At 35.0% G+C, this 25,184-nt stretch overlaps 1 protein-coding gene across 5 annotated transcripts in view; it reads left to right on the top strand.

The window, feature by feature from the left end:
* Positions 1-25,184, top strand: part of Lasp (LIM and SH3 domain protein Lasp) — a 287,808-nt gene that overhangs the window by 27,796 nt on the left and 234,828 nt on the right. For all 5 annotated transcript variants that reach the window (XM_090405601.1, XM_090405599.1, XM_090405596.1 and 2 more), the window contains exon 2: positions 9,445-9,539. In XM_090405601.1, the coding sequence (XP_090261727.1) occupies positions 9,445-9,539 (95 nt within the window). The remainder of the gene's footprint in view (positions 1-9,444; positions 9,540-25,184) is intronic.

Below are 25,184 nucleotides of genomic sequence, written 5' to 3'. Positions count from 1 at the left end.
CTAGTAGCTGTGGTTACACGTTTTGCGTGACAGAAAGGACTTATTGTTCTTATTCATTATCACGCATGCATTGTAGACGTGTAATGTGATTACTGGCTAGCTGTAGTTCAGATTGATCGAGAGAGAGGATCAAGTTTTTCCATGAACTGTTTAGAATTACACCCTGATTTCTGTTGAGGTTTCCGCCGGTTATTGACACTATTGTGGCTTCCTTAAATAAACGATGCCTGTGGTCATCATCGAGATATGGCATGGAGCTGTTTTGCCAATCTATCGTGTGGTTAGACGTACAGAAATGATGTGCTAAGCTGGAAGAGATGCTTCTGTTGTGGTTTACATCACTAACATGTTCTTTTTGTCTGATTTCTAAACTTCATGAAGTTTGTCCGATGTAGGCAAGACCACAGGAACAGGGAATGTAATATACTCCTGAATATTTGTAGAACAGCACTTTATCTTTTGGGGGATCCTAAAACTTGTCTGATGTTGGTGGTTGGTTTGAAGACCACTCTGATGTTATGGGCTCTTAGTATTCTTGCTATTTGATATTTTTTTATTTTAATTTTTTATTTTAATGTTTTTTTATTGTAAACTGGTCTGTATTAATAAAATTTTATTTCTATTATAAAACGACCAAATATGTATAATTCATATAGAATCTGTTTTTTGAAAAATGCCTCAAAACTGGTGTAGTCTTTATAGACTTGATGGTCGCATATAGAACCGCATGGAGGAATGGCTTGATTGATATACAAGCTCCTTAAAATACTGAAATGTAAAAAAAAAGACCCATCTGATTAAAGCAGTCTGTCTAATAGAACAATACAGGTAGTTATAGATGATGGTATGAGCAAGCCAAGAACACTTAATAATGGACTCTCACAAGGGTCAGTTCTGGCCCCCCTCTTCCATTCAGTTTATATATTTCTGACCTTCCAAGGACAGCTTCCAGAAAATTTGCATTTGCTGATGATCTATGCATCGTATCCCAACACCAGAACTTCTGTTGAAAAGAGCACATACTAACTAGTGATGTAGAGATGCTAAATCACTTCGAAAAGTGGCATCTTATTCCAAGCGCTACCAAGATTGAAACATGCATCTGTTTGAAAAAGCATGGCATGTGACATCTTAAGAGTTCCACTAAATGGGAACATACTACAGCACAGTTTTAATCCAAAGTATATGGGCATAGCCCTAGACAGAACACTTTCCTTTAATAGACGTTTCTCCAATATTGCTGCCAAGCTCGAGACTAAAAATAACATACTGCATTAACTTTCTGTTATAATCTGGGGACTTGTGCTCCCACATTAAGGACATCTGTCTGGACCTTGTTTACTCAACTGCTGAATACTGCTCGGCTATCTGGCTGAACAGTGCACCATCCTGAATCAGACAATATGTATCATTTCTAGAACAATAAAGACTACTTCATCATATTGGCTACTAGAAACTGAGCCACATACAACTGCCACAATTACAATGCCAAGATATCCTGATTTGCAAATATAACAAAATTTACCAGAATCTGCTGCTTCCTGCACTCTGATATTGACAGCTTTATATCACAGAGGCTTAAATCAAGACACCCAACTTATTATAATGGCACAACGACTTGTCACTGAGGCTTAGGGCTATGATGCAACAATAGCAGGGCAGATGGAATGGATTGCCCAAGCCCCAGTAATCTGGCAGTCTTTAACCCAAATAGTCCTCAATCAGGATTCTACTTACCTTGAAAAATATGGTTCCATAGGTTTATTCTCATGAATTGAGGTTGTGTTCCTGGAAATAGGTTATCCCTAAATAGGGTTCGCACCAGCCATGGTAGGTGCAGAATTTACTTGGGAAATAAGACCAAACTCATCTGGTGACTGTGGTGAGGATAACCAAATCATACAACATATCATGTTTGACTGTCCTCACAGAGCCTACACGGGACCTGTAACTGACTATAACAGTTTCTACAGATGCTGTTGAACGTAGACATTCGATTTTAAATTTATGCTTATTTGTATATTTTTATATGTATGACTACAGTGTCACCTTCACACTATTGTATTCTTTTATACATCTTTTTATGCATTTTATTGTCTTGTACGTCCTTTTTTTTTTTTTTTTTTTTTTTTTTTGTGTGTGTGAGTGGTAGCATATGCATGTATTCTTCTTAGCCAAATGTATAAATAAATATCCACATAATCATAGAAATTAAACTTCTAATGATTGTGTACTTCATTGTATGATCCACTACAATGAGGGATTCTACCAGTGATATGTTGCACATGTGATCCTAATTAGGGCTAGTTTGGGATCATAGAAATAAGGTAGATTAAGTTGGATGTTTGTGTAGAATAAGCTAGGTTAAGAAAGATCATGTGCTGGGCAGTTTAACAAATTTTCAGAGAAAGGTGCAAGTTTGGCTGGCTGAATCTGCGGCAGCTCTGACCTGATGTTAGCAAGGTGTTGGACATCATAGTCTGGGTGTTACGCTCAGAAGAGCAGCCAGCATACTGCAGTCTATTGAGACTCATCCTCTAATAATGGAATCTTCATATTGCTCTTCTCAAGTCATGTATCGCCTCTTTTTTCTCTATTTTTCTTCATTCTGTCCTTATATATTTTTTGGTTTCTGTTTACCTAAACTCTTCTCATATTCTTCATTTCAAATCTTGCACTCCAGCAATTTCACTTTGTCGTTTCTGTAGTCTCACTCCCTCGCATTCTGCCATAACTTTCTTCTTTCTCATTCTTAGTTCCTTTTGTTTCTATATCACTTACTTTCATTTCTTCATTCATACATTCTTTCACTCTCTCAGTCTCATTCACTTTCTTTCCATTATTCATTCACCCAGTCTTTTGCACTGACATATATGGTAACTGTTTCATATATGCTGATAACTCGTAACAAAATATTGCATTTTTTACAAATCCATACCTTCTCTTGTGTTCTGTTCAGTCTCTTCACAAGTACATCTTTCATATTTTGCTATGCATGCGATGTTGTGCTCACGACATCGACCCAGTTTTAAAAAGTCTGTATCATTAATAGTTTGATCTTTGTCATTGTTTGATCTTGTTTGAAAACTGCCATTTTCTTTGTTTAAGGTAAGATTTAAAATTCAGATGTTACTCTTATGATGTTTTTCTCACATCCCCATGTGTTAATATTCCATCTATTCTTGCTGTTGTTGTAGCAAGATGGTGCAAGTTGTTTAGGTTTCAGCTTTTTGTGTTAAATGCCCATCTAAAGCAGGTTGCATCAGTGTGTAGGGACAGCAACCCACTTGTGAAATGTAAAAAATTAAATGCATCGTAGTAAAATATAAGATGCGGTCTGTGTCTGTTTATATCCTGGCAAAATGATCACTGGTATCATTTTTATTCTTAATTCTTCTTGTAGCAAGGCTTATATGTTGGTCATACGTAACTGATAATTAACTTAAGGAATTTACAACGCATAAAACGGATATTAATTAAAGGAAACTTTAATGAATACCTTCAATATTTCGGCAACGTCACATTAGGACTCTAGGAACAATATTAGTTTCTTGCCTTCTTCCTCATTTGGTTTTGTTAGTGCCTGCGTGCACATACCATATTTGTACCTTCCTGAAGATGACAACGTGAAGTTGCCGAAATATTGAAGGTATCCATTAAAGTTTCCTTTAATTAATATCCATTTTATGTGTTGTAAATTCCTTAAGTTAATTACCAGTTTATTCTTAATCATTGATTATTTCTTCCATAATCAGAAAAATTATTATGGAAATGTATTCTCTCTATTTTTTTTTTTCTTTTTCTATCCATTTAATGGGGGAATTATTTAGAATTTCTTTTTCTCTTGACCTATTCGTGATCTTTCTTGCGCCTCCATAGAGTCGATCATCACGGAAAGCCTGTTTGAACTTACGTGCTTTGTCATACCACAGACAGTATAAAATTCATGCGCAATCAACTCTTTTTGTGCAGTTATTGACAGTGAATTTCTACCACATGCCATGCAAAATTTTTGTCCCTTGTGTTCACTTTTCAGCTTATGCTGATTTGCTCACCTTTCTTATATTACCCTACTTTAACATTGCCTCCTTCAAGCTGATTAAGCTTGGTTTTATACTCTGTAGAGTGTCCTCTAGTCTAGTGCTTCCCAAACTTCTGGATGCCACAGCCCCCCTTTGGAAAAATTAAAATATTTCACGGCTTCCCTCGGAAAAAAATCGTAATATAGACATATTATTATAATATTTATTGCATTTATATTCAATACAAAATATACACATCTGCATTTCATTTTTGCAATATCCGCTATTACATTTTTAGCATCTTACATACACATTTGACATGGGGCATTATCTCATATTTTTATATAGATGGATATATTGTTATTGTACATTTGCAGTACAAGCACATGAAACATAAAACAAGTTCAATAACAATTTAATGTGATGGATGTGTTTCAATACTGCTACACCAATATCAGGTGAAATATTTGAAACTGCAATTCTTAGATTTCTGCTTTGAAATGAAACTTATATGAATCAGCATATATTTACTAATATTCATTAAGCACTGAAATATGCAGGAAGCAAAATTTGTGAACCTACACCAATGTGTGATTTTTTGTCATTAAAATATAAAAAATAACAAAAAAAGAAATAATAAATAAAAATTAAATAAGTTTCTTTTAAGATAAAAAAAAAAAAATCTACTTAGTCTTAAAATATTTTAAATTTGTTTTCATTATTTCGTGGCCCCTCTCAACAAAACCTGTGGTCCCGAAGGGGGCTGCAGCCTACAGTTTGGGAAGCGCTGCTCTAGTCCACCTTGACTTTGAAGTACAGCATTCACCTGTTTTGATATGGCATGTTTTGCAAAGTTCCCTCACTATTAGGTTTTTGGTTTTTAATCCATAAACAGCATACACAAATTTTTTGTGTATGCTTACTTAAATTTTTATCACTAGTAATCCTTAGGTTTAATGGCATTGTTTAAACAGACATTGATGAATAAATTGAAATAAGTCATTTTTTTTTCTATTACATTAGATAGTTTCTATATGTTATCTCTATTAAAAACAGTTTGGTATATTATGAGTATTAAAGTGATAGCAAGCCTTTACGAAATAAAAACTTGGAAGACCTGTTTTTGACCTACTTAGCTAATTTTTCGTTGAACTCTACATATGTCTTATAAATATTCATATAAATGCATCTTTCTTCTTTGTGAAAAAGATGCCTGAGCTATTTTTGATAAACTGTTTTTATTATTATTTTAATGTTTCCATGAAGTTACTAGATTCATTACTACTGTTTTTTTTTTTTTTTTTTCTCCCCATTGTATCCATAACCAGGGATCCAGAAATCCATTGCCACTGGTAAGTTAGCAGAGGCAAGTGAACGAGGTTATACATATCAAGCAACTTGCAGCAAAGGTGGAATAAGCACCAATCACTTCTCCACTTTCCAAAAATCACTTTATCTTGTGTGTTGGATCAATAAGTTGCTGGTTTTTGATAAGAACACACTATACTCTTTATCTTAGCCAAGAAATGAAAAGTATAGTATCTTTCCTTTTTTTATCAGTTTAATATCTTATATCCCCATTGTCCTCAAGATATTAAACTGATTGGAAGGTGTTGAGGTGTGTAGCATACTCTACCTTTGCTATGAGTTGCCCTTGTTTTGCACTTCCTCTAGGGTCAGCTCTTTCCATTGGGAATAAATGAAAAATATGCATCATCAACAGCTTTCTTCAGTCCACTGCTGCATGAAACCTCCCCATGCTTCTTCCATTTTGGCTGATCTTGTGCAATTCTTCACCATAAATGTCTGTAACATCTTATCTCAGCATTCCATCTTACAACTGGTCTACCGGTTTCCGGTAACTTGTTCTTGGTGTAAATTCTGTTGTTTTCTTTGTCCGTCTGTTGTCAGATGTTCTCATCACATGTCCTGCTCAGTGTTTTCAATGGAGAACCCATTCACAAGAAGTTTGTGAACCTGTACCTATAGTATGCTATTGCCGTGGATGGGCAATAAGGAACATAGTCACATCTGAGTTGAAAGCTGCGGTTGTGTATTCCTTGGAAAACACATGGTGGAAGACTGTTCCAGAAGGCACCAGTGGAAGGGATAAACGAAGCAGAGGAGAAATTTATTCTGTAGGTTTGAAATTGAGCTGTGAGAGGGTATTGGTTAACTGCTACATGCATTTGGATGGATTTGCAAGAGGATGGGGATTTATTGATGGTAATGATGAACACCAGCCATAAAGGTATTTATGGAAGATACTGAATGCTTGTGCAAAAGTGAGTGGAGTATATTAGTGAGAGAGCGGGATCGTCAATTAATCTAACTGTTCTTTTCTGTATAGAATTCAGTATTTTTAAGAAGTTCTTAGACACCATCTCAGATATGAGAGCAGTATTCAGTGGTTGGATGATTTGTGAGAGGTAAAGTAATGCCTTGAGCTAAAGAGAGCCTTTTTTTGGATGCAGAAGAGGCAATATTTGTGATTTGTTTGTGCCAAGAGAGATTTGAGGTTAGTTAGTCTGAGAAGATGAATCTCTCGTCTTGAATAGATATTTGAGTGTTGTCAAGGGTAAGATTTGAAAAGAACAGGGTTCTTTTTTTTTTTAGGAAAAAATGCAGAGCTGTGTTTTGCTAGTGTTGAAGTCGATGATATTACCCAAACCCAATTGATGAATGAATTTTTTGAAGAATGAATTTTAAGTTAGTAGATGCAGTTCTAGAGGTTGTGATGATTTGTGCTTTACAGGGTTTGCCATTTGTTTTATTACTATTGTTCATTACCTTTTTGTTTGCTCCCTTATGTAAGTATCGCTCTTTTATCTAACCGGGTTATTCCCAAAGTGGCTCTTTCCATGTTTCTTTGTTTTCGGTTTCTGTAGATGTCACTCTAGGTTTCACTACCGTAGATTATTGTGGGGAGCGCACACTGGTTGGTTGTAGACGGTCCATTTGTAGGCATTTTGATAAATTGCTTTTAAATATATCTCTATAATGATTACATCCTATTGTTATTCTAGCTGAAATTCATTATCAAGTTTATGGTTGTTTTGTAATGATTTGTCCTAGATATTTGTATGAATTCTCATCTTTTATTCTTAATGTGTGTGGCTTCATGGAATCCGAAGACTCGTCATTAGATTTGTTTTTGTTCTGGAGTATTTTCACTATACATTTTGCAAGTTTTTTTTCACTTGGTTATACTATGAATTAAAAATGCCAAGAAATTATATTTTTGGTTTTTAATCCTTCATCCATTTGCAAGCAAACAGTGTTTGTGTGTGAAGTATTTTCACAACTGGGCTACTCCTACATAGATCAGTTGCCTTAGTATCCCATAATGCAAAGCACACATCTTTACAGATGTGCATAATACTATGCATTATAGGAGTGACCACTAGCCAGACTGTTTTAAACCTTTATTGAGGTCTTATCAGTGGGAGCCAGACCCAGAAGAGATACCAAGGTTGAGGTAATGCAGAAGTCATATTTCACATATATAAGTAATCAAAAGGTGTTGCATCTTGTTATTAAAATACTGTTGGATATACTTGGATAAAGGATTAAACAAAGAATATAATTTCTTGGCATCTTTTAATTTATAGTATAACTAAGTGAAAAAGCTTTCGACATATCTGTGATCCTGAATATTTTAAGGCGTGACATCCAACTTCTTTTGACTAGTTTTATATATAGAATGTAGAAACTATGAAAGTTTGGTAAGGTAAAAGAACCAACCAGTTAGAAACAGCTGTCAGGTCAGTGAAACCTTATCAGAATGGACTAATAAAAGATGAATATAAGACGCTTGGGCAGTGTGTATGTCCTCTAAATAGTCCATACTCATTAATGCTGGAGAGTGTATGCCCCTAAACTCTCTGATCAACTTACCTATAGAAACTTTCATAGTTTCTACATTCGGCATTGAATTAATGCTGGATCTAATATCCACTTGACTCATGACCTTGGTATCTTTTTCTGTGTCTGGCTCCTACTGATGAAAAATCAAAGGTTAAAACCAGTCTGGATATTGGTCATTCCTATAATGCATAGTATTATGTACACCTCTAAAAATGTGTGCTTTGCATAATAGGATATTAAGGCAACTGATGTGAAGTCATTACTCTCTATGTATTACTAGCCCAGTTGTGAAGATACTTCATGCAAACAGTGGTAATGAGTTATCTTACCATAGGTGATCATAATCTGTCTTTGTGAGATTTTAAGCAGAACTGATAGTCTTCATATGAATAATAGTCAATGTAGCCTTAGACCAGCTTGGTATTTCTTAACACAAAACTGATAGGTCATCATACTCTCAATACATTTTTAATCATATCACTAAAGGCCAAGAATGAGAAGTAGTGTGGAAAATAATTTTGATGCCGCCACCATAATAGTGCTGTTTTTTTTTTTAGTATGGAGGTAGTGTTGAAAATCATTTCATCTGCAAAAAATCAGTCTTGCGAAATAGCATAATTATTTACTTAATATTAATAGATAAGGATGTAACCACAGTAGGCTCTTGCTTTTACGACCTAATTAGTTTCTGGGAAATTCCAGTGAGCTGCCATAATATGAACCCTAATTTCCCATAGGTTTATTCTCATGAATTGAGGTTGTGTTCCTGGAAATAGTTTGAACTCTAATGTAAAGTTGTATATTCTTTAAGGTGATGTTTATTTTAGAATGACACGACTGAAACTTGAAACAAGTCATAATTAGGTGCCATCTATATTGGGGAAAAAAAAAGAGAGAGAGAGAGAGAAAACAAGTATTAATTAGGTCTTAAGATGGACTGTCTTCCAGATACCCGAAGGCTAAAAATTTCATTCTTCTCTCCAGAAGTGCTTTCTTCCTCTTTAAGGATTCTGCATTCTCAAATAAATCACTTCTCTCTGCACTTGTATGGTGACTCCGATGTAGCTACTCGGTGACACAATTTTTAAGTTGCTTTATGATCATCAGACCTTCATGGAATTCAGACTCATCATGGGAAGCCCCTTTGTTGCTTTTGTGTGTGCTCGCACAATCATCATATCAAGCCTTAAATGTATTCACTGTCTCTGTATTTCCCATGCTCTCAGGAAGTGCATTCCAACTAACACCGTTTTCCATGCCTCCCCCCCACCACCACCCATGCCTTCTTTATATAGCTTTGAGCGATGGCATCTTACAAATGATAAAATTTTTGGCATTTTTATTTTTAAAAATGGGAGATGATAAAGTGGGGTCTGCTCTACTAAGATTTTAGTGAAATCAGAATATTTGACTTATGGAAATATTTCAGTTGAGAATTGCTGTTAATAAAGAATACATAGTTTCTCTTAGTTTATATTTACAAAAGTGAAACAGTTGCTGTTCTCTTATATTCAAATGTTATTTTTTTTCTTTTTTTTCTCAAAATATTCTTTAGATCTGGCATAAACAGTGTTTCAAATGTCAAGAATGTGGTATGACTTTGAATATGAAGACATACAAGGGATATAACAAAGTACCTTACTGTAATGCGTAAGCAGCCATTTTTTTTTTTTTTTTTTTTTTTTTTTAAACATTATTTTCATATATAAATGCCTTTTTATTGTTATAAGATTTCAATTATATCCAACTCTCCTACTTTGCATCATGTGTTTGTTTTTTTGTCAATCTCTTGTATGATGAGTAGAAATATTGCCCTAGAGATTTTTTCTGTAGGATGTAGGCAACGTTTCTTTCCTTAAAGAAGTAACCTATTTGATATGACATAAGAGGTAGGGGGAAATTCATCACCATTAAGGCTGTCCTAGAGGGCAAAGACAGATGGAATGAAAGAGAAGAAGCAGGTTTGATGCAGTTGGACTGTAAGGGATGCTGAGCAACTGCTTTGTTTTAATGCAATCCAGTTCTAAGTGGATGAATGATTGATCCCAGTTTTGTGGAGCAGTGTTCATGGAAGCACCTGTAGGAAAAAAATCTGAAACTAAATGTCTGCAAGAGTAATCACTTATCAGCTAAATTGTCTTCTGGAACTGCATGAATTTTTAGGGATATTTAAGTTGCACCACCCCAGAGATCTAAAAAAAAAATAGTATTCAGAGAATGGGCAGAAAAATTAGCATCCCTAACAAAAAAAAGAGTGTCTAGATTTTTACAAACTCAGGAAGCTATTGATGTGATGTTCACATCAGGATAGATGAGCTAAATACAACAAAAAAAAATTACATAACCACAGTAATAAACTTGAATGAGAGTGAAAATTTCAGTACAATTTTTTGTACTGAAAATAACAGCACATCCTCTCTCTCTCTCACAGTGTTGAAACAACAAGCAAATCAAAGAATAGGAATACAAGCTGCATACAATCCATTTAGCAATCAAAAATAGTTTGCTGTGTGTTAGAATTTAATGACTTATTTTTAATATTAATTTCTAGCATGTGTCAACAGTTTTTAATTAGTAAACTGATTGTTTTATGTACTTTGTATTCCTGTTCTTTTATTCACTTGTTTTCACACATTGATCTACTGTTCTGTTAATTTATTTTTAACGGTATTGATGAGAACACAGACTCATAAGAAAACAATTACTATTTATTAACTTATTTATTATTATTATTATTAGTCACCTCCAGGGAGTCCAAAGACTCGTCGAGGGAGGGCATCTACTCTACAACTCTGCTTCCACCACTCACAATCCACCAATTGACTGCAACTACACCAGCGCCATCTACTGCTGATATTTCACTGGTATTATATCCAGCATCTTCAGAGCACAAAAACAGTTTGCTACGTTGTGCGAAACAACAATCTGGTATAACAGTGGGACTAGTTTAAACAGTTGCAATGGGCAACATGAAAACTAAAGTTATAATTAGGTGCCATCTATGTTGAGGAAGAAAAAAAAAGAGAGAGAAAGCAGGTATTAATTAGGTCTTAAGATGACTGTCTCCCAAATTTTTGGTAAATTTATACAGCTATACTTGTTGAGGTTTGCAGTATGTTTCAAGGCTTCCGTTGATTACAAGAACAATCTCTCTGACTTATAATTACTTCTGTGTAGTACTTTAGTTTTTTTTTCCAATTGATCCTGTGCACAGGAGTATCTAATGCATAATCTGCTAGACCCAACTTGCCATGACGACAGTGCTGGATGTATTTTTATGTTTACTGGGGCAGACGTCCACAGTTCTTCCTGTCTGTCCATGGTAAGTCTGATGCACACAGGATAAATTGGAAAAAAACACAAGTGCCACACAGAAGTAATTATAAGTCAGAGAGATTGTCCTTGGAATCAACGGAAGCCTTGAAACATACTGGACATGATAAAGAAGACATTCTGTCCTTGGATGAACAGATGAGAGCTGCCAATTTGACATAAGGTTTAAATATGGTGTATAGCTGATGTTTATTAAGCACTCTAGATATCTTTTCAGATGTGCCTTGAATGTAGGGGATGATGACAATTTTGCTATAGTCTTGTGTGGTAACAGTATACTAAATGCTTCCCATAACCCCTCCTCCCACTGTCTACACCCACAGACTACAGCAAAACTGTCTTCTGTGGTTGTATAAATAGTTCTATGGCTGTATAAATTTACCAAAAATTTGGAGTTAATTTAAGACCTAATTAATACCTGCTTTCTCACTTTCTCTCTCTTTTTTTTTTTTTTTTCCAACATAGATGGCATGTAATGAGGACTTTAGTCTGTGTGTTGTCCATTGCAATTATTTAAACTAGTCCCATTGTTATACCAGATAGTTGTTTTGCATACTATAACAAGCTGTTTTTGTGCTATGACGATGCTGGATATAATGCCAGTGAAATATCAGCAAATAAGTTAATAAATAGCAATTATTTTCTTATAAGTCTGTGTTCTCCTTAATATCATTAAAAATAAATAAATTAACATGTACAACGAACACAAGTCTTTGCATGCGTTTTGATGTACTGTTAGTTTCAGTATGAAATATTTGTACTTTCATTAAAGTTTTTGTTATGAGTATTATGTAATGTTACTTCTGACAAAATGAAGTCTTGCCTTTTTTCTTAGAACTAGATGTCAGTCTAAGAGGAAAGAGCTGATTCATGTCTGGTATTTGTTTGTTTGTTTGACCATAAGTTCAGTTGAGATCCTTTCTTTAAGAAAAAAGGCAAGACTTCATTTTGCTTCTTTAAGGTAGCATTGAAAGTGACCAGATTATTCTTCTCCATTTTCTTAGTATGGAGATCATCATTTAAGGCATTAGTAGAAGATCTTTAACCTTGGGTTGTTTGTGCACACAAATACACAAATCACCTTATCAGTGAGGTAAGGTCATTGGTGTATTGGAAAAAGAGAATAAGCATCAGACCAGTCATAAGGCACTCCAGCATTGGAGAATCTCAGTGGGAGGAAGCTTCACACACACAGTGAATGACCTGAGAGGAAGCTGTTTGGATATCCAGCTCTGAATATACAATCTCCAAATATGAATTACAAAGGGTGTTTGACCTGGTTATCAGTTATATTTGAAGATTCCTGTTTGATTTTTTTTTTTTTTTTTTTTTTTTTTTCTGTCATATTTTGTTACAGGATGGACCAGGTAGATTAGAGAGTAACATATGAAGCAAAACTAAGCCAATCTGATCTTTTGGTAATATTCAGTTTGTCATTTACAGTGTAGCACATGCTTAATGTTAGACTGTAAATGACAAACTGAATATTACCAAAAGATCAGATTGGCTTAGTTTTGCTTCACTTGAGCAATGAAGAGTTAATACAACTGGATTTACAAACAGCTAATGAGTCATATATAGTTCAGAAATAAATTCCTATGTGGCCAAATTTAAAGTTCCCAAGTTTGATCTATAGAACTTGAGCTTCCTGTAAGTTCTTTTGTATGCTGAAAATTTGTTTTCAATTCATTTTATTTCATAATTGAAAATGCAAATGTAATTTTCAATTTCTTAATATTCTTTAATGAGCAATTTAAGTTACAGCAGGAACATAACTTTCATGTTTCAGTGGCTTCTTATTAATGTTTCAGTTCGTCATTTGTTTGTATTTTGTATTTTAAAATCATAACTTGATGCAAAACAGAGTCTAAGTATAGATTATTAGAAATGAATTATCAGTTGTGTTTTTGAATATATGCTAGTTATATTAAAGTTGGTGCAAATTTCTATTTGATATATTGAAATGTGCAGGTTTCATTTTATAGTTTCATGTTAATCAAGGAGTAGTCATACTAAAAAAAAATTCTTAGAGTTACTAATTATAATATTCAACATATTTAGAACATTTTTTAATTGGAATTGACTAATCCTAATGTATTTCAAGGTGCTAAATCCAAATCTGCAATCAAAGTAAGTTTTATGTATATTAATAGATTTCATGGAATATTTTATGAATGTTAAAATTTTAAATTGTCACTTTTGCTTTTTTTTTTGTAGCAGTAGTTTTAAAAATAAATGCAGGTGTGGTCTGACCCTACTTCAAGGAATACAAGGTTATTCCAAAAGATGGGCTCAATTTAGTACAGCTATATTTCCTGAACTATACATCGTATGTGAATGACCTATATGCAGTGGTGAGCTATGGAAATTTTAACAAAGGGCTTGCATCATCGAGCAAAAAAAAAAAAAAAAAGAAAGAAAAAGCCTAACTTAGTCCTTATAATATTTATTTTGTGACTTTGCAGAGCTTCTGACAGATATGATAATTCCTGTTGGATATCAATCATTAATGCTAGATCTTTTAAAAATTCCAAATTGAGAAGATTTAAAAAGTCCTTATGTTTATCGTTTGATGCAAAATGCTTGCATAAAGCTGAGTAATTTCTCCACAGAGCAAGAGCCATTCGTAAACTGCAAGCTGCCCATCATGGTCCAAACACACGGCCGATCTTTAAAATTTTTATACCAAGGTCTTTTGCAATCATATTTAATTCTCATTGATATTTTGGTGATTGATGATAAAAAGCATATAATTTATCCATAAATATTTCAAAATGATTTATTTCTTTCTTTAATGTTTTTTTATCGAATCGTGTAATGTTAAGTGTAAATGATGAGTGTAATGCCAAATCACGTTGGGAAATTTTTGTTTGATTGCAATACCTGATTTGTTTCCTAACATTACACTAGCTCCATCAGAACAAAATGCAATGAAATGATTTTTTATATAGTTATCAGAAAATCCATATGAATTTAAAGTAGCAATTATAGTAGCATGTATAGATTCCATGGTGGTATTTTGTAGTTCTACAAGATTATTAAACAAGAAGAACAAGGGGCTCGCAAATTTGAGAAAAATTTAACAAAGTGCTTGTGCGAGCCCCTAATAGCTCACCACTGCCTATATGACATTTGAAGGAGGAGCTCCTAAAGTTTGAAATACTGCCGCTAGAGCACTTGCCTAGTGCACAGCCATGCAGCAGCATCAGTTGTGAGCAAAATGGCTACTATGCAGCACAAAATTTTTGTGAGCTCAGGCTTGCATTTCGTTGTCGTTTCAACATTAAACCTCCAACGACCTCTACGAATAACTTTGGTTGACCTAAAAAAACCGTATCACTACTGCGGTGAACTCAGTGAAGCAAGACACACTTCTTCGGGTATCAGATGAATTCGGCTACCGTCTTGATGTTATCCATGCAGTGGAGGGGGGGGGGCACATTGAACATCTATAAACTTTATTGCGAGTATAATCAAATATACTTACATCATGTTTTGTCACTAGTTCTACGTTTGATATATATAGACTTACAAAAATTAAGTCCATCTTTTTGAATCACTCTGTACTATAATGCAAACTGTGTTAGTTTTTATTTAGACATCTTTCAATCTTTTTTTTTTTTTTTTTTGATTATTTTACACCTAGAAGTTGCTAGGCTACAAGCACAGAGCACTTCTGTTACTTGTGTGGTTCATTATGTGTGACACACACAGGTGCCAGGATAGTAAAGGCGGCAGTGATTTCAGGCGAGCAGGAAATACTTTAAAAAAAATTATTCATTAATTATATCAAAATAAATTACATTTTTGTTTAAATTTTAATTATATTTTATAGGTTTGTCTTAAAAAATTATTTATAATCACCTATTTGTTATTATTCCCTAAGATCTTATTTTATTCTTATCTTAGTTCTAACAAGTAGTTTAGCATAAACAAGTAAAAACTTGAACTTGCATGAGTTTACTGTTTACAAGATGACCCGCGTTTGAATTTGTTTATTCTTGTTCAAACTCGCATTTGCTCTCATAGGCAACGTTAAAAGACAACACAATTTGATTACAAACATGAAAATATAGTAGATCCTGAAATTTCATTTAAAGGAAATTTTTTTTTCTATGCATAATAGATCAAACATTAGAATCTTTGCAGAAATGAGTTACTTTATTAAAAGAACATATGAATTCATTTCAGTTTTTGTATTTGTGAAGTACTTCATAAAATAAAGAATATTTATTATCTTGTAAAACGTTACGACAAAAATTGACACATGAGAATCATTCAGACATCGATGCAGACGATTTATGCGAAGAAATTTTACACTGTCAACCATTTATATCTAATTCAAAAAATGGTATATTTCAGATAATTCAGTATATTTATTCAAACGACTTAATCACAGTTTATCCAAACTTTACAATTTCTCTTCAGATTTTGAGTTTTTCACTTGGTTAGACTATAATAAGTTTAGTTTAATCCTTTATCCAAGTGTGAGCAAACAAAGCTTGTGCCTGAAAGTATCTTCAGGACTGGGGTAAGGTAGTGCAACACCAGGCAACTCGTTGCAAAGGTGGAGAAAGATCTCATCACTCCTATCTTAGTATCTCCCATAATGCAAAGCACTTTATCCTTGTGGATATGTGTCATGCTATGCATTAAGGCAAGGGCCACTACCCATACTGGTTTCGACCTTTATTGAGGTCTCGTCAGTGGGAGCCAGGCCCAGTAGTGGAGATACAAAGGCAGAAGCAATGAGAGGTCATCCTAACCTATAGGAGTTGCCAACGGGTGTGCAACCTTATTATTAAATTACTTCGGATTCAGAGAAAGATGTTGAGAGTTTATTTTTCACTTGGTTAGACTATAATAAGTTTAGTTTAATCCTTTATCCACTCCTGGGTCTTGTATCTCCACTACTGGGCCTGGCTCCTACTGACGAGACCTCAATAAAGGTCGAAACCGGTATGGGTAGTGGCCCTTGCCTTAATGCATAGCATGACACATATCCGCAAGGAGATGTGCTTTGCATTATGGGAGATACTGAGATAGAGTGATGAGAGCTTTCTCCACCTTTGCAATGAGTTGCCTGGTGTTGCACTACCTTACCCCAGTCCTGAAGATACTTTCAGGCGCAAACTTTATTTGCTCATACTTGGATAAAGGATTAAACTAAACTTATTATGCTCTTCAGATTCTTTTGTCATTACCGGTATTTGTTGCATCTGCGGAACGGTCCTTTTCTAAACTTAAAATTATTAAAAACTACTTGCACTCCACAATGGTACAAGACAGATTTTCAAATCTTGCCATTATATCAATAGTCAGATATTTTGGATCAACTTGATATACATATTATTCGAGAATTTTCATTAATGAAAACTAGAAAAATTCAATTCAGTAAGTGATTTTTCTTTCTGTTTAAATATTTATTTACTTATTTCTTTATCCAATACTGTTTATTATGTTTCTATTTTATATACTTGTAAGTTTATCTGTTTCTTATTTATACTTGTACAAATGACAAAGTGTCATTTGTACAAATTTTGTATAAATTAGCAGAGTACAAATGACTTTGTCATTTGTACTCTGCTAATTTATGCAAAACTATATAAGGTGCAATTCGCAAATGATTTTCTTGCCAAATAACACAACTTTTATTTTTTTCCAAATTATTTTTGTTGTTTTTGTACCTTTCTTGTATGTGTTTTGTAATTTCTGCTTTTTGTTCAATAAACTTCAAAAAAAAAATCAGCTAACTCCTTTTTATTCCCGCGTAATGAGTAGGCGAGGCCGTTTTTTAGCCCTGTCTAACTTTTGGAGACTGAGTGAGCAATTTAATCTCTAGTGGTACCCAATTAGAGATAGTTGGCCCAAGGCTATCGCTAATTAAGCAGCATGCAGTGAAAGAGAGCCTCAACAAGTGCCACCATCTCGTAGTTCCAAACCTTACACAATATAGATGAAAAGCCAAACGGCTATTTTTTTCTGGCGATGTTGATAAGTTAAGAGGATAAAAATCCCTTATTGTTTTTCAGCCAGTAAGCGAAACTAAGATTATTCTTATTATTCTTAGTTTCGCTTACTGGCTGAAAAACCATAAGGGATTTCCGGGAGAAAAAACCTGCTTGCCTGTGACAGAAATCAACTAACTCGGGAACTGGTCGAAAAAAGGCTTAGAAAATTTGTTCTAGTCGCCCACTAGATTCAAAACCAAGAAATTTTCCTTTGTGCGGTCAAGTGCCGCACGAAGGATTTTCCTTCGTGGTGTGCAAACGCCACATCCACTGAGCTACACAGGCTCTATTCAATAAACTTATAATTAATATATTTCGTATTTCATTTTTACTTACTGATACGTTTTTTTTTATAAAGTGATTTTTTATTGGGAGGAGGGGTATAGGGGTGCCAACTAAAGTTTTGCACACAGGCGCTGGACATTACTAGTGCACCCCTAGTCATGCAGTGACTTTGTGTGGTAAGGATTGCATATTTTATTACTTGAAATAGGAGACTAAGATAAAATGTAGTCTCCTCGTTGTGCATATTTTGTGCAGTTAATCTTGATTCATTTACTTTACACAACATGAAACTTATGCTCAGAAACAGTGGAAATAAATTTTAAATTGTGTAATGAGCAAAAAGGAATTTAGATAGATTGTCAAATTCCCATTATGTACCCTTAAGGGATGTACAAGATACTGTATAAGTTTCCATTACTTTCTTTTGATAGTTTTCTCAGAATTCTGGTAGTATTAGATCTTATATGTCAGTTTTTTTAAGACACATCACTATATTTTGGTCTTCCTCCATGTCATTTTTCTGCTGTCCATCAGTTGTTTTACTAATCTTTCTGCTCTCTTTTCATATGTTTATATAAAAAGAGTTTTTAATATTATCTCTCATTGAGCTATTTGTTCACACTCCTAATTTCTCTCTAGCTGCCATATCTGTGGTCACTCTAGCTGGGATTGAAATGGTTCTGAACCAAAATAAAATCTTTCTCTTGAAGAAATTTTAAACTTTTTGATTGCATGAATGCTCCATCTGAAAATGCACTCTTTCACTCTTATGTTATCTATATTTACTGACTATTTAAGAATTATGATAGTGAAAAAAAAAAGACACAAAAATAGTATTTCTTTATTGTTACTATTAAGGAAAAAAGTATTGATTTTAAATTTATTGAAATAGAAAAAGGGCTGCTTAAGGGTCAAAGCTGTATAACTGAGAGGAGACTTCTACATAGCCTTTAAAGGAATGCGGAGAACCGACCAGCGCTTCTGACCTTATGTCCAATCCTCGCCTTCTTGTGGTGCAAGCTGTTGGGTATCTACCTGGATACTGAACAAACGAGAAAATGGGCTGGCAGTTTGGGATTTAGCCTACCAAATTGTATTCTTATTGGTTAAACCAAAATAAAGTGATGGTCCAACATGACAAAATTTCATGCCGGTTAGGGTGTTATCTAGTTAAACAAGGCTTCCATTGTTTTCGCCAGGGAACCAGGGCGAACAGCAAAAAGTCAGCTACTGGAACAAATCTGAAGGCACACCCCAACTCAACATCACCAGATTTAAAGATCGGTACTATCAACATAAGAAGCCTGAATGGCAAAGAAATGGAGCTAGCTGAGGAATTAGATAAGTACCAGATCGACATAATAGGGGTTACTGAAACAAAAAAGACAAAAACTGGTGAGATCTTTCTGAGCAGTAAATAGAAAATGTTATATTCAGGCAATGACAGTCAAAGAAAATAAGGAGTAGCCATAGTATTCAACAGAAAATACGAGGCTAATCTCCTTGAATGGCAGGCAGTCTCAAGTAGAATGATGTGGGCAAATATCAGAGTTGGGGAATTGGACAATGAGACTTATTTGTGCCTATGGTTCCACAGAAGGTTCTATTAAGGTAGAAGTGGAGGAATGTTTTGATGCTTTAGAGAAAGCAACTGACACAATGAAAAAGGAAAAGTTGCTCCTTGTTAGGGATCTAAATAGTAGGAAATGATTGTCAGACATACAAAAATATTTTGGGAAACTGGAGAAAAGAGCAAAGCTAATAATAATGGCAAATACCTGTTGGATTTCTGCTGAGGACATGGACTGGCTATTACTAACACCATGTTCCAACATAAAAATGTGCACAAATTCACATGGAGAGAAGAGGCAAGGAATAAGAAAAGTCTCATTGACTATGTTATTGTTGATAGTGATGTTTTCTCCCTGTGCAGGACACCAGAGTGTACAGAGGATTTGAAATTGGAAGTGATCACTATTTAGTCTTGAGCAGGATAAAATTGAATTTCATATTGAAAAGAATAACATGTAAGAAAGTTTTAAAGCAAATAAAAGTTGAGCTGCTCTCTGATGTGAACTGTAGACTAAAATACACAAAGATTATTGAAGAAGAAATGAAAGAGTTTGAGAACAAGAATCAAACCTTGGAGATTCAGTGGCAAGCCTTGAAGAAAACCCTGATTGATTCAGCTAGAGAGGCATGTGGTGAAGTTTTCTGCAAGGATAGAAAAATTAGAACTCCATGGTTGACAGAGGAAGTTAAAGAGGCAGTGAAGGAAAAGAAGAAAGCATATCAAAAGTTCCTGACAAATAAGTCAGCTTGTGCTCTTAGAGAATATAGAGACAAATGCAAGAATGCTAAACAAAAGTCATGGGAGGACTTTGACACGAATATAGAAAATATATATCAAGAAGGTGATAAAAATATTCTGGAGGTTTTTGAAGAAGCTTAGTAATGGAGGAAAGAGTGCTGTAAAAGGAATTAGTGATGATAAAATTGACATGAAAACAGAAGAAAAAGATAACCGTGAAGTATGGAGTAATTACCTTGAAAAACTGCTGAATGAAACATGCAGTGATGACAGCATAGTGGTAAAAAAAACACTGACCAGGCATGCAGTCTGGAATAGATATGCATACTTGAAGTAGAAAAAGCCATTAAAGACTTCAAATGTGGAAAGGCAGCTGGAGTAGATGATATTCGACCAGAAATGCTGAAGTATGGTGGTATAAAAGTCTTACATTGGCTGCACTGCATAGTTTAGAAAGCCTGGACAGAGGGACAAATTCCCGATGATTGGAGTACAGCTCTCATAGTACCCATATATAAAAAGGGAAATAAAACTGAATGTGAGAATTATAGAGGTATTTCCCTACTGAGTGTTCCTGGCAAGATCTATGCAAGTATACTTGAGAAATGGTTGAGAAGGATTGTGGAAGGGAAGCTTGGTGAAGAACAAGCTGCATTCAAACCAAATAGAGGCTGTCAGGATCAGATCTTCACTTTACGACAAATAGTTGAGAAAGCATGGGAATATAACAGAGATCTGTATTTAAGTTTTGTCGATTTGGAAAAGGCATATGACAAGGTGCCAAGAGAGAAGCTATTCAATACGCTACTGTTATATGGTGTCAATGGGGCATTATATCAAGCAATACTTAGTCTTTATTTCAGTTGTAAGTCAGCAGTTAGAATTGAAGGAAGTACAGGAGGATGGTTTAATGTGAAATCTGGTGTGAGACAAGGATGTACATTATCCCCTCTGTTATTCATTATCTATATGGATCACATTATGAAGGAAAGTGGTATTAAACATGATATCAAAATTGGAGATGTTAATGTCAGTTCTTTGCTTTATGCAGATGATGTTATACTTCTATAAGTCTGCAAGATTCTCTGACTAAATTGAATAGCTGTTGTAATAGATATGATATGAAGATCAGCAATAAAATTTTATTAATATTATAAATAATATTTTTGTTTATTATGTAATTAGTACATAATTTTAATACAATTTATAAATACTACATGAATCACGTTAAATATGACAAAGCAAATATGAAAAAATCTAAATTAAGAATTGACAATTTTCATTATTTAAAAAAAAAGAAACCTTTCTAGCCTTAATTTTGGGAAAAGACTTTACTACTTCTTCTAGATCTAATGTCTCGGCTATATCACTTTCACTAGATAAAGTGGCTAAGCCATCTAATCTCTCTTTCTTGGGGACATTGTGGACCTCAAATAATTTTTAATTGGTCTTAATTTAGAAAAACTGCGATCTGCACTTGCAACTGTAGTTGGGATTGTTAAAAGAATTTGTAGTGATGTGCACACATTAGGAAAAAGACTTGTGGAGTTATTTGCACAAATATAATTTAATACGTCTTTGGGAGAATAAGTATTTGATATCCTCGGAGACAATATCTTTAATTCATCTAATAAATCTATTGCTGAAATATCTTTTTGATCACCATCAGACACAACAGTTTCTAAGTCGAAACAAGCTTTTTTTTACTGGTTCATTATCAAATTTTAAGTTACCAATGTTAAAGAGAAACCCAAAAATGATTCATATTTATTTAGAAATCTCTTAAATCAGAAATCTGTTCAAATCTCTCAGTAATTGATGTTATTGCTGAATCAAGAATTGTATTTTAAAAAATTAATTTGAAACTGTTGCTCAAAATTAGTAATTGATTTGTCAGGACATTCATAATCGAATCGAGTTTTTACATGTCGAGTTCATGTGCTGTTGTTAGTTGGGAAATCAGCATTTAATCCAATATTTAGAGCAAAGTTATGGGCTTAGTGCTTAACTTTCAAAAAAATTATTTTAGCTTCTGTATGACATCAAGAATTTTTTCGTGACATCTAATGATTTCAAGGCTTCCATAGTATTGCAAGAAATATTTTGCAATTGTTTGCTTAGATGCATTGACTTCAGTTAGAATGTCATACCAAACAAATGTGCCAAACGTAAACTTGAAAGAATTAATTTTTTTTTTGCTAACATACTAGCTTCTAATTTTGTTTTAATGCTTTGTTGCCCAATTAAGTTGTCATCTTCTGTGATGAAAATTAAAGCTTCATGTATTTCTTTTACTTGGTTTCGTATTGCTTTTACAGCTTCAATGCGACTTTCCCATCTCGTCGTGCATAAAGGTTTTAAAGTAAAATTTTGGATGTGGTTTAGAAGAACTTCCCATCGATGACTTGATGAAGAAAAGAAATTATAGATTGACTGAATAATGTCAAAAAATAAAACCATATCTACATTGTAGCTTGCTGCATCGCTCAATACCAAGTTCAAGGAATGCGTACAAGACAGAACAAAAAATGTTCTAGGATTTTTGTTGCTTAAAAGTGCTTGTACCCTTGCATTCTTCCCCTTCATATTTGACCCGTTGTCATATCCCTGACCACGGATATTTTGAATATTTAAGTTTTTTTCTTCTAATAATTTCAAAATTACTTCAGTCATACCACTTCCTGTTTTATTATTAATTTTAATAAAATCTATAAATTTTTCCTCTATTTGTATATCTTGGGTTTCTTCATTTTTTCTTTTATAGAAACATATCTTACAATTAAGGATATTTGCTACTGCTGCAAAATATCAGTGGTGCAATCAACAATTATTGAAAATTACTTAGCATTCATTATTTTAGATACAATTTTTTTTTAAAATTTCATTACTCAATATATTAATGATTTCGTTTTGTATACATTTCCCTAAATAAAGCTAGCCTCAATAGGTGCTGGTCCCAAGCCCGAATAAATGGCGAGGGTTGATGTCAGGAAGGGCATCTGGTCGTAAAACTTCACTGCCAGCTCTGGCTATGATATGAGTCAAAGAGAAAATGATATAAGGGCTAGAGTGTACCCCTTAAGTGACGTGCAGCCACATCGCCCTACAGCTGCGAGAAGTGGACGAGGGCTACTGCATCAAGGGTGGGTGCGGTTAAAGAAGCGAGCCCAGCAGGTGGAGAGGATGTTGCGAGTGGGAACATTGAATGTTGGAAGCATGACTGGAAGGGGAAGAGAGGTGGCAGACATAATGAGGAAGAGGAAGTAGGATATTTTGTGTGTGCAGGAAAAAAGGTGGAAAGGGGGAAAGGCAAAGGAACTGGGAGATTGGTTATAAATTGTTCTACTCCGGAGGGAAGAAATGGTGTAGGAATTGTGGTGTGTGGCAGAATGAAGGGCGAAGTACTGGAAGTGGGTAGAAGGAACGACAGGATCATGCGAATGAAATTGGGTCTTGGAGAAGAGCAGGTGGTCGTATTATGTGTATATGCCCTGCAAGTTGGCTGTACAGCAGAGGAGAAAGATGAGTTCTGGAACGTGTTAGATGAAGAAATGAGAGCACTGGAAGAAAACGAGATGGTGATTGTCGGAGGAGACTTGAACGGACACATAGGGAGACAGAATAGAGACTGTGAAAGGGTGCATGGTGGCCACGGAGTGGGAATGATGAACCTGGAAGGAGAGAGGGTTGTGGACTTTGCAGTAGCGTTTGATATGGCAATTGTGAACTCGTTTTTCTACAAGAGGGAAGAACATTTGATAACATTTAGGAGTGGTAACAACAGTTCACAAATTGTCTACATTTTGACTAGAAGAAAACATCTTAAGGTTGTGACAAATTGTAAAGTAATTCCAACAGATCAAGTGGCACAGCAACGCTGACTGCTGTGCGCAGACTTTAAAATAAGATCGAAGATAAGAACTTCTGGATGCTATGGGATGAATACAATTAACTGGTTTCGCTTAAAAGAAGAGAGTGTGAGGAATCGTTTTAGGGAGAGGGTGTTAGAGAGGATTTCGGATGGACTGGAAAGTGTACAGAATTGGTTGAAACATAATTCAAAAGTAATCTTGAGCTGTGCAATCGAGGTGCTTGGTGAGACATCTGGAAAGATTAGAGAGCAGAAGGAGGGTTGGTTGTGGAATAATGTACAAGTGGCAGTGACAGCTAAGAGGAAGGCAAAGCAGAAGTGGAATGAGTCAAGAGTGGAAGAGGACAGAGAGGTGTACAGAGAGAGAAAGCAAGAAGCAGAGAGTGTTGTGGCACAGGCGAAGGCCATGGCATATCACGATCTTTATGATCAATTAGAAACAAAAGAAGGACAGAAAAATTTACCAACTAGCGAAATGTAGAAATAAAGCAGTAAAGGACATCTTACATGTGAGGCAGATCAAAGATGCTGAAGGATTCTGAAGAGTATTATGGAGGGATGTCGACATAAGAAACAGATGGAGAATATACTTTGAGGGACTTTTGAATGAGGAAAATGCAAGGACTCAGAAGATGGGTGGCCTTCTGAGGAGATGGTACAGAACATGAGTAGAGTGGAAGTGATGGAGGCCATGAAGAGGATGAGGAATGGAAAATCGGTAGCCCCCCCCGACAGGTTCCAGTGGAGGCATGGAAGGCACCGGGGGAAGAGGGAATTGACTTGCTGTGGAACCTGTTCATGAATGTTTGCCAACAGGAAAATATACCCGAGGAATGGAGGGAGAGTATTCTTGTCCCCATCTACAAGGGTAAGGGGGATGCACATGACTGTAAAAATTAGAGTAATAAAGTTGATGTCCCACACAATGAAAATCCTAGAAAGGGTTCTTGATGGTAGATTGAGGAAGGAGGTGGAGATTGCAAAGGAACAATTTGGCTTCATGCCTGGTAGATCAACAACAGATTCTATCTTTGGGTTACGGCAGATGAAGGAAAAGTTTCGAGAGAAATAACGGGAGCTACATATGGCATTTATTGATTTGGAGCAAGCATACGATAGAGTGCCAAGGCAAGAAGTCTGGAGGTGTCTGAGGGAGAAGAAGGTGCCTGAGAAATATGTCAGGTTGGTGCGGTAGATGTACAGAAATGTGACGACAAGTGTTCGGACCTGTCTGGGACAGACAGAAAGTTTTCAAGTAACAGTTGGCTTGCATCAAGGGTCAGCATTAAGTCTGTTTAACATTGTGATGGAGGAGGTGAGAGAAGATGCACCGTGGACAATGTTGTATGCAGATGACATCTTGCTGTGTGCAGATTCAAGAGAAGACGTGGGAACTAAACTGGAAAGATGGAGAAAAAGTACTGGAAGAAGGTATGAGACTGAGCAGAAGTAAGACAGAGTATATGTGTTGCACAGTGGACGGT

This window comes from Typopeltis vanoorti, chromosome 15 (assembly GCF_054136105.1).
Source record: "Typopeltis vanoorti isolate ZY-2024b chromosome 15, IOZ_Tvanoo_1.0, whole genome shotgun sequence".
In the NCBI taxonomy this organism is placed as follows: Eukaryota; Metazoa; Arthropoda; class Arachnida; order Uropygi; family Thelyphonidae; genus Typopeltis; species Typopeltis vanoorti.
The sequence above is the reverse complement of the archived record's forward strand: the minus strand, read 5'-3'. Positions and strand labels throughout refer to the sequence as shown.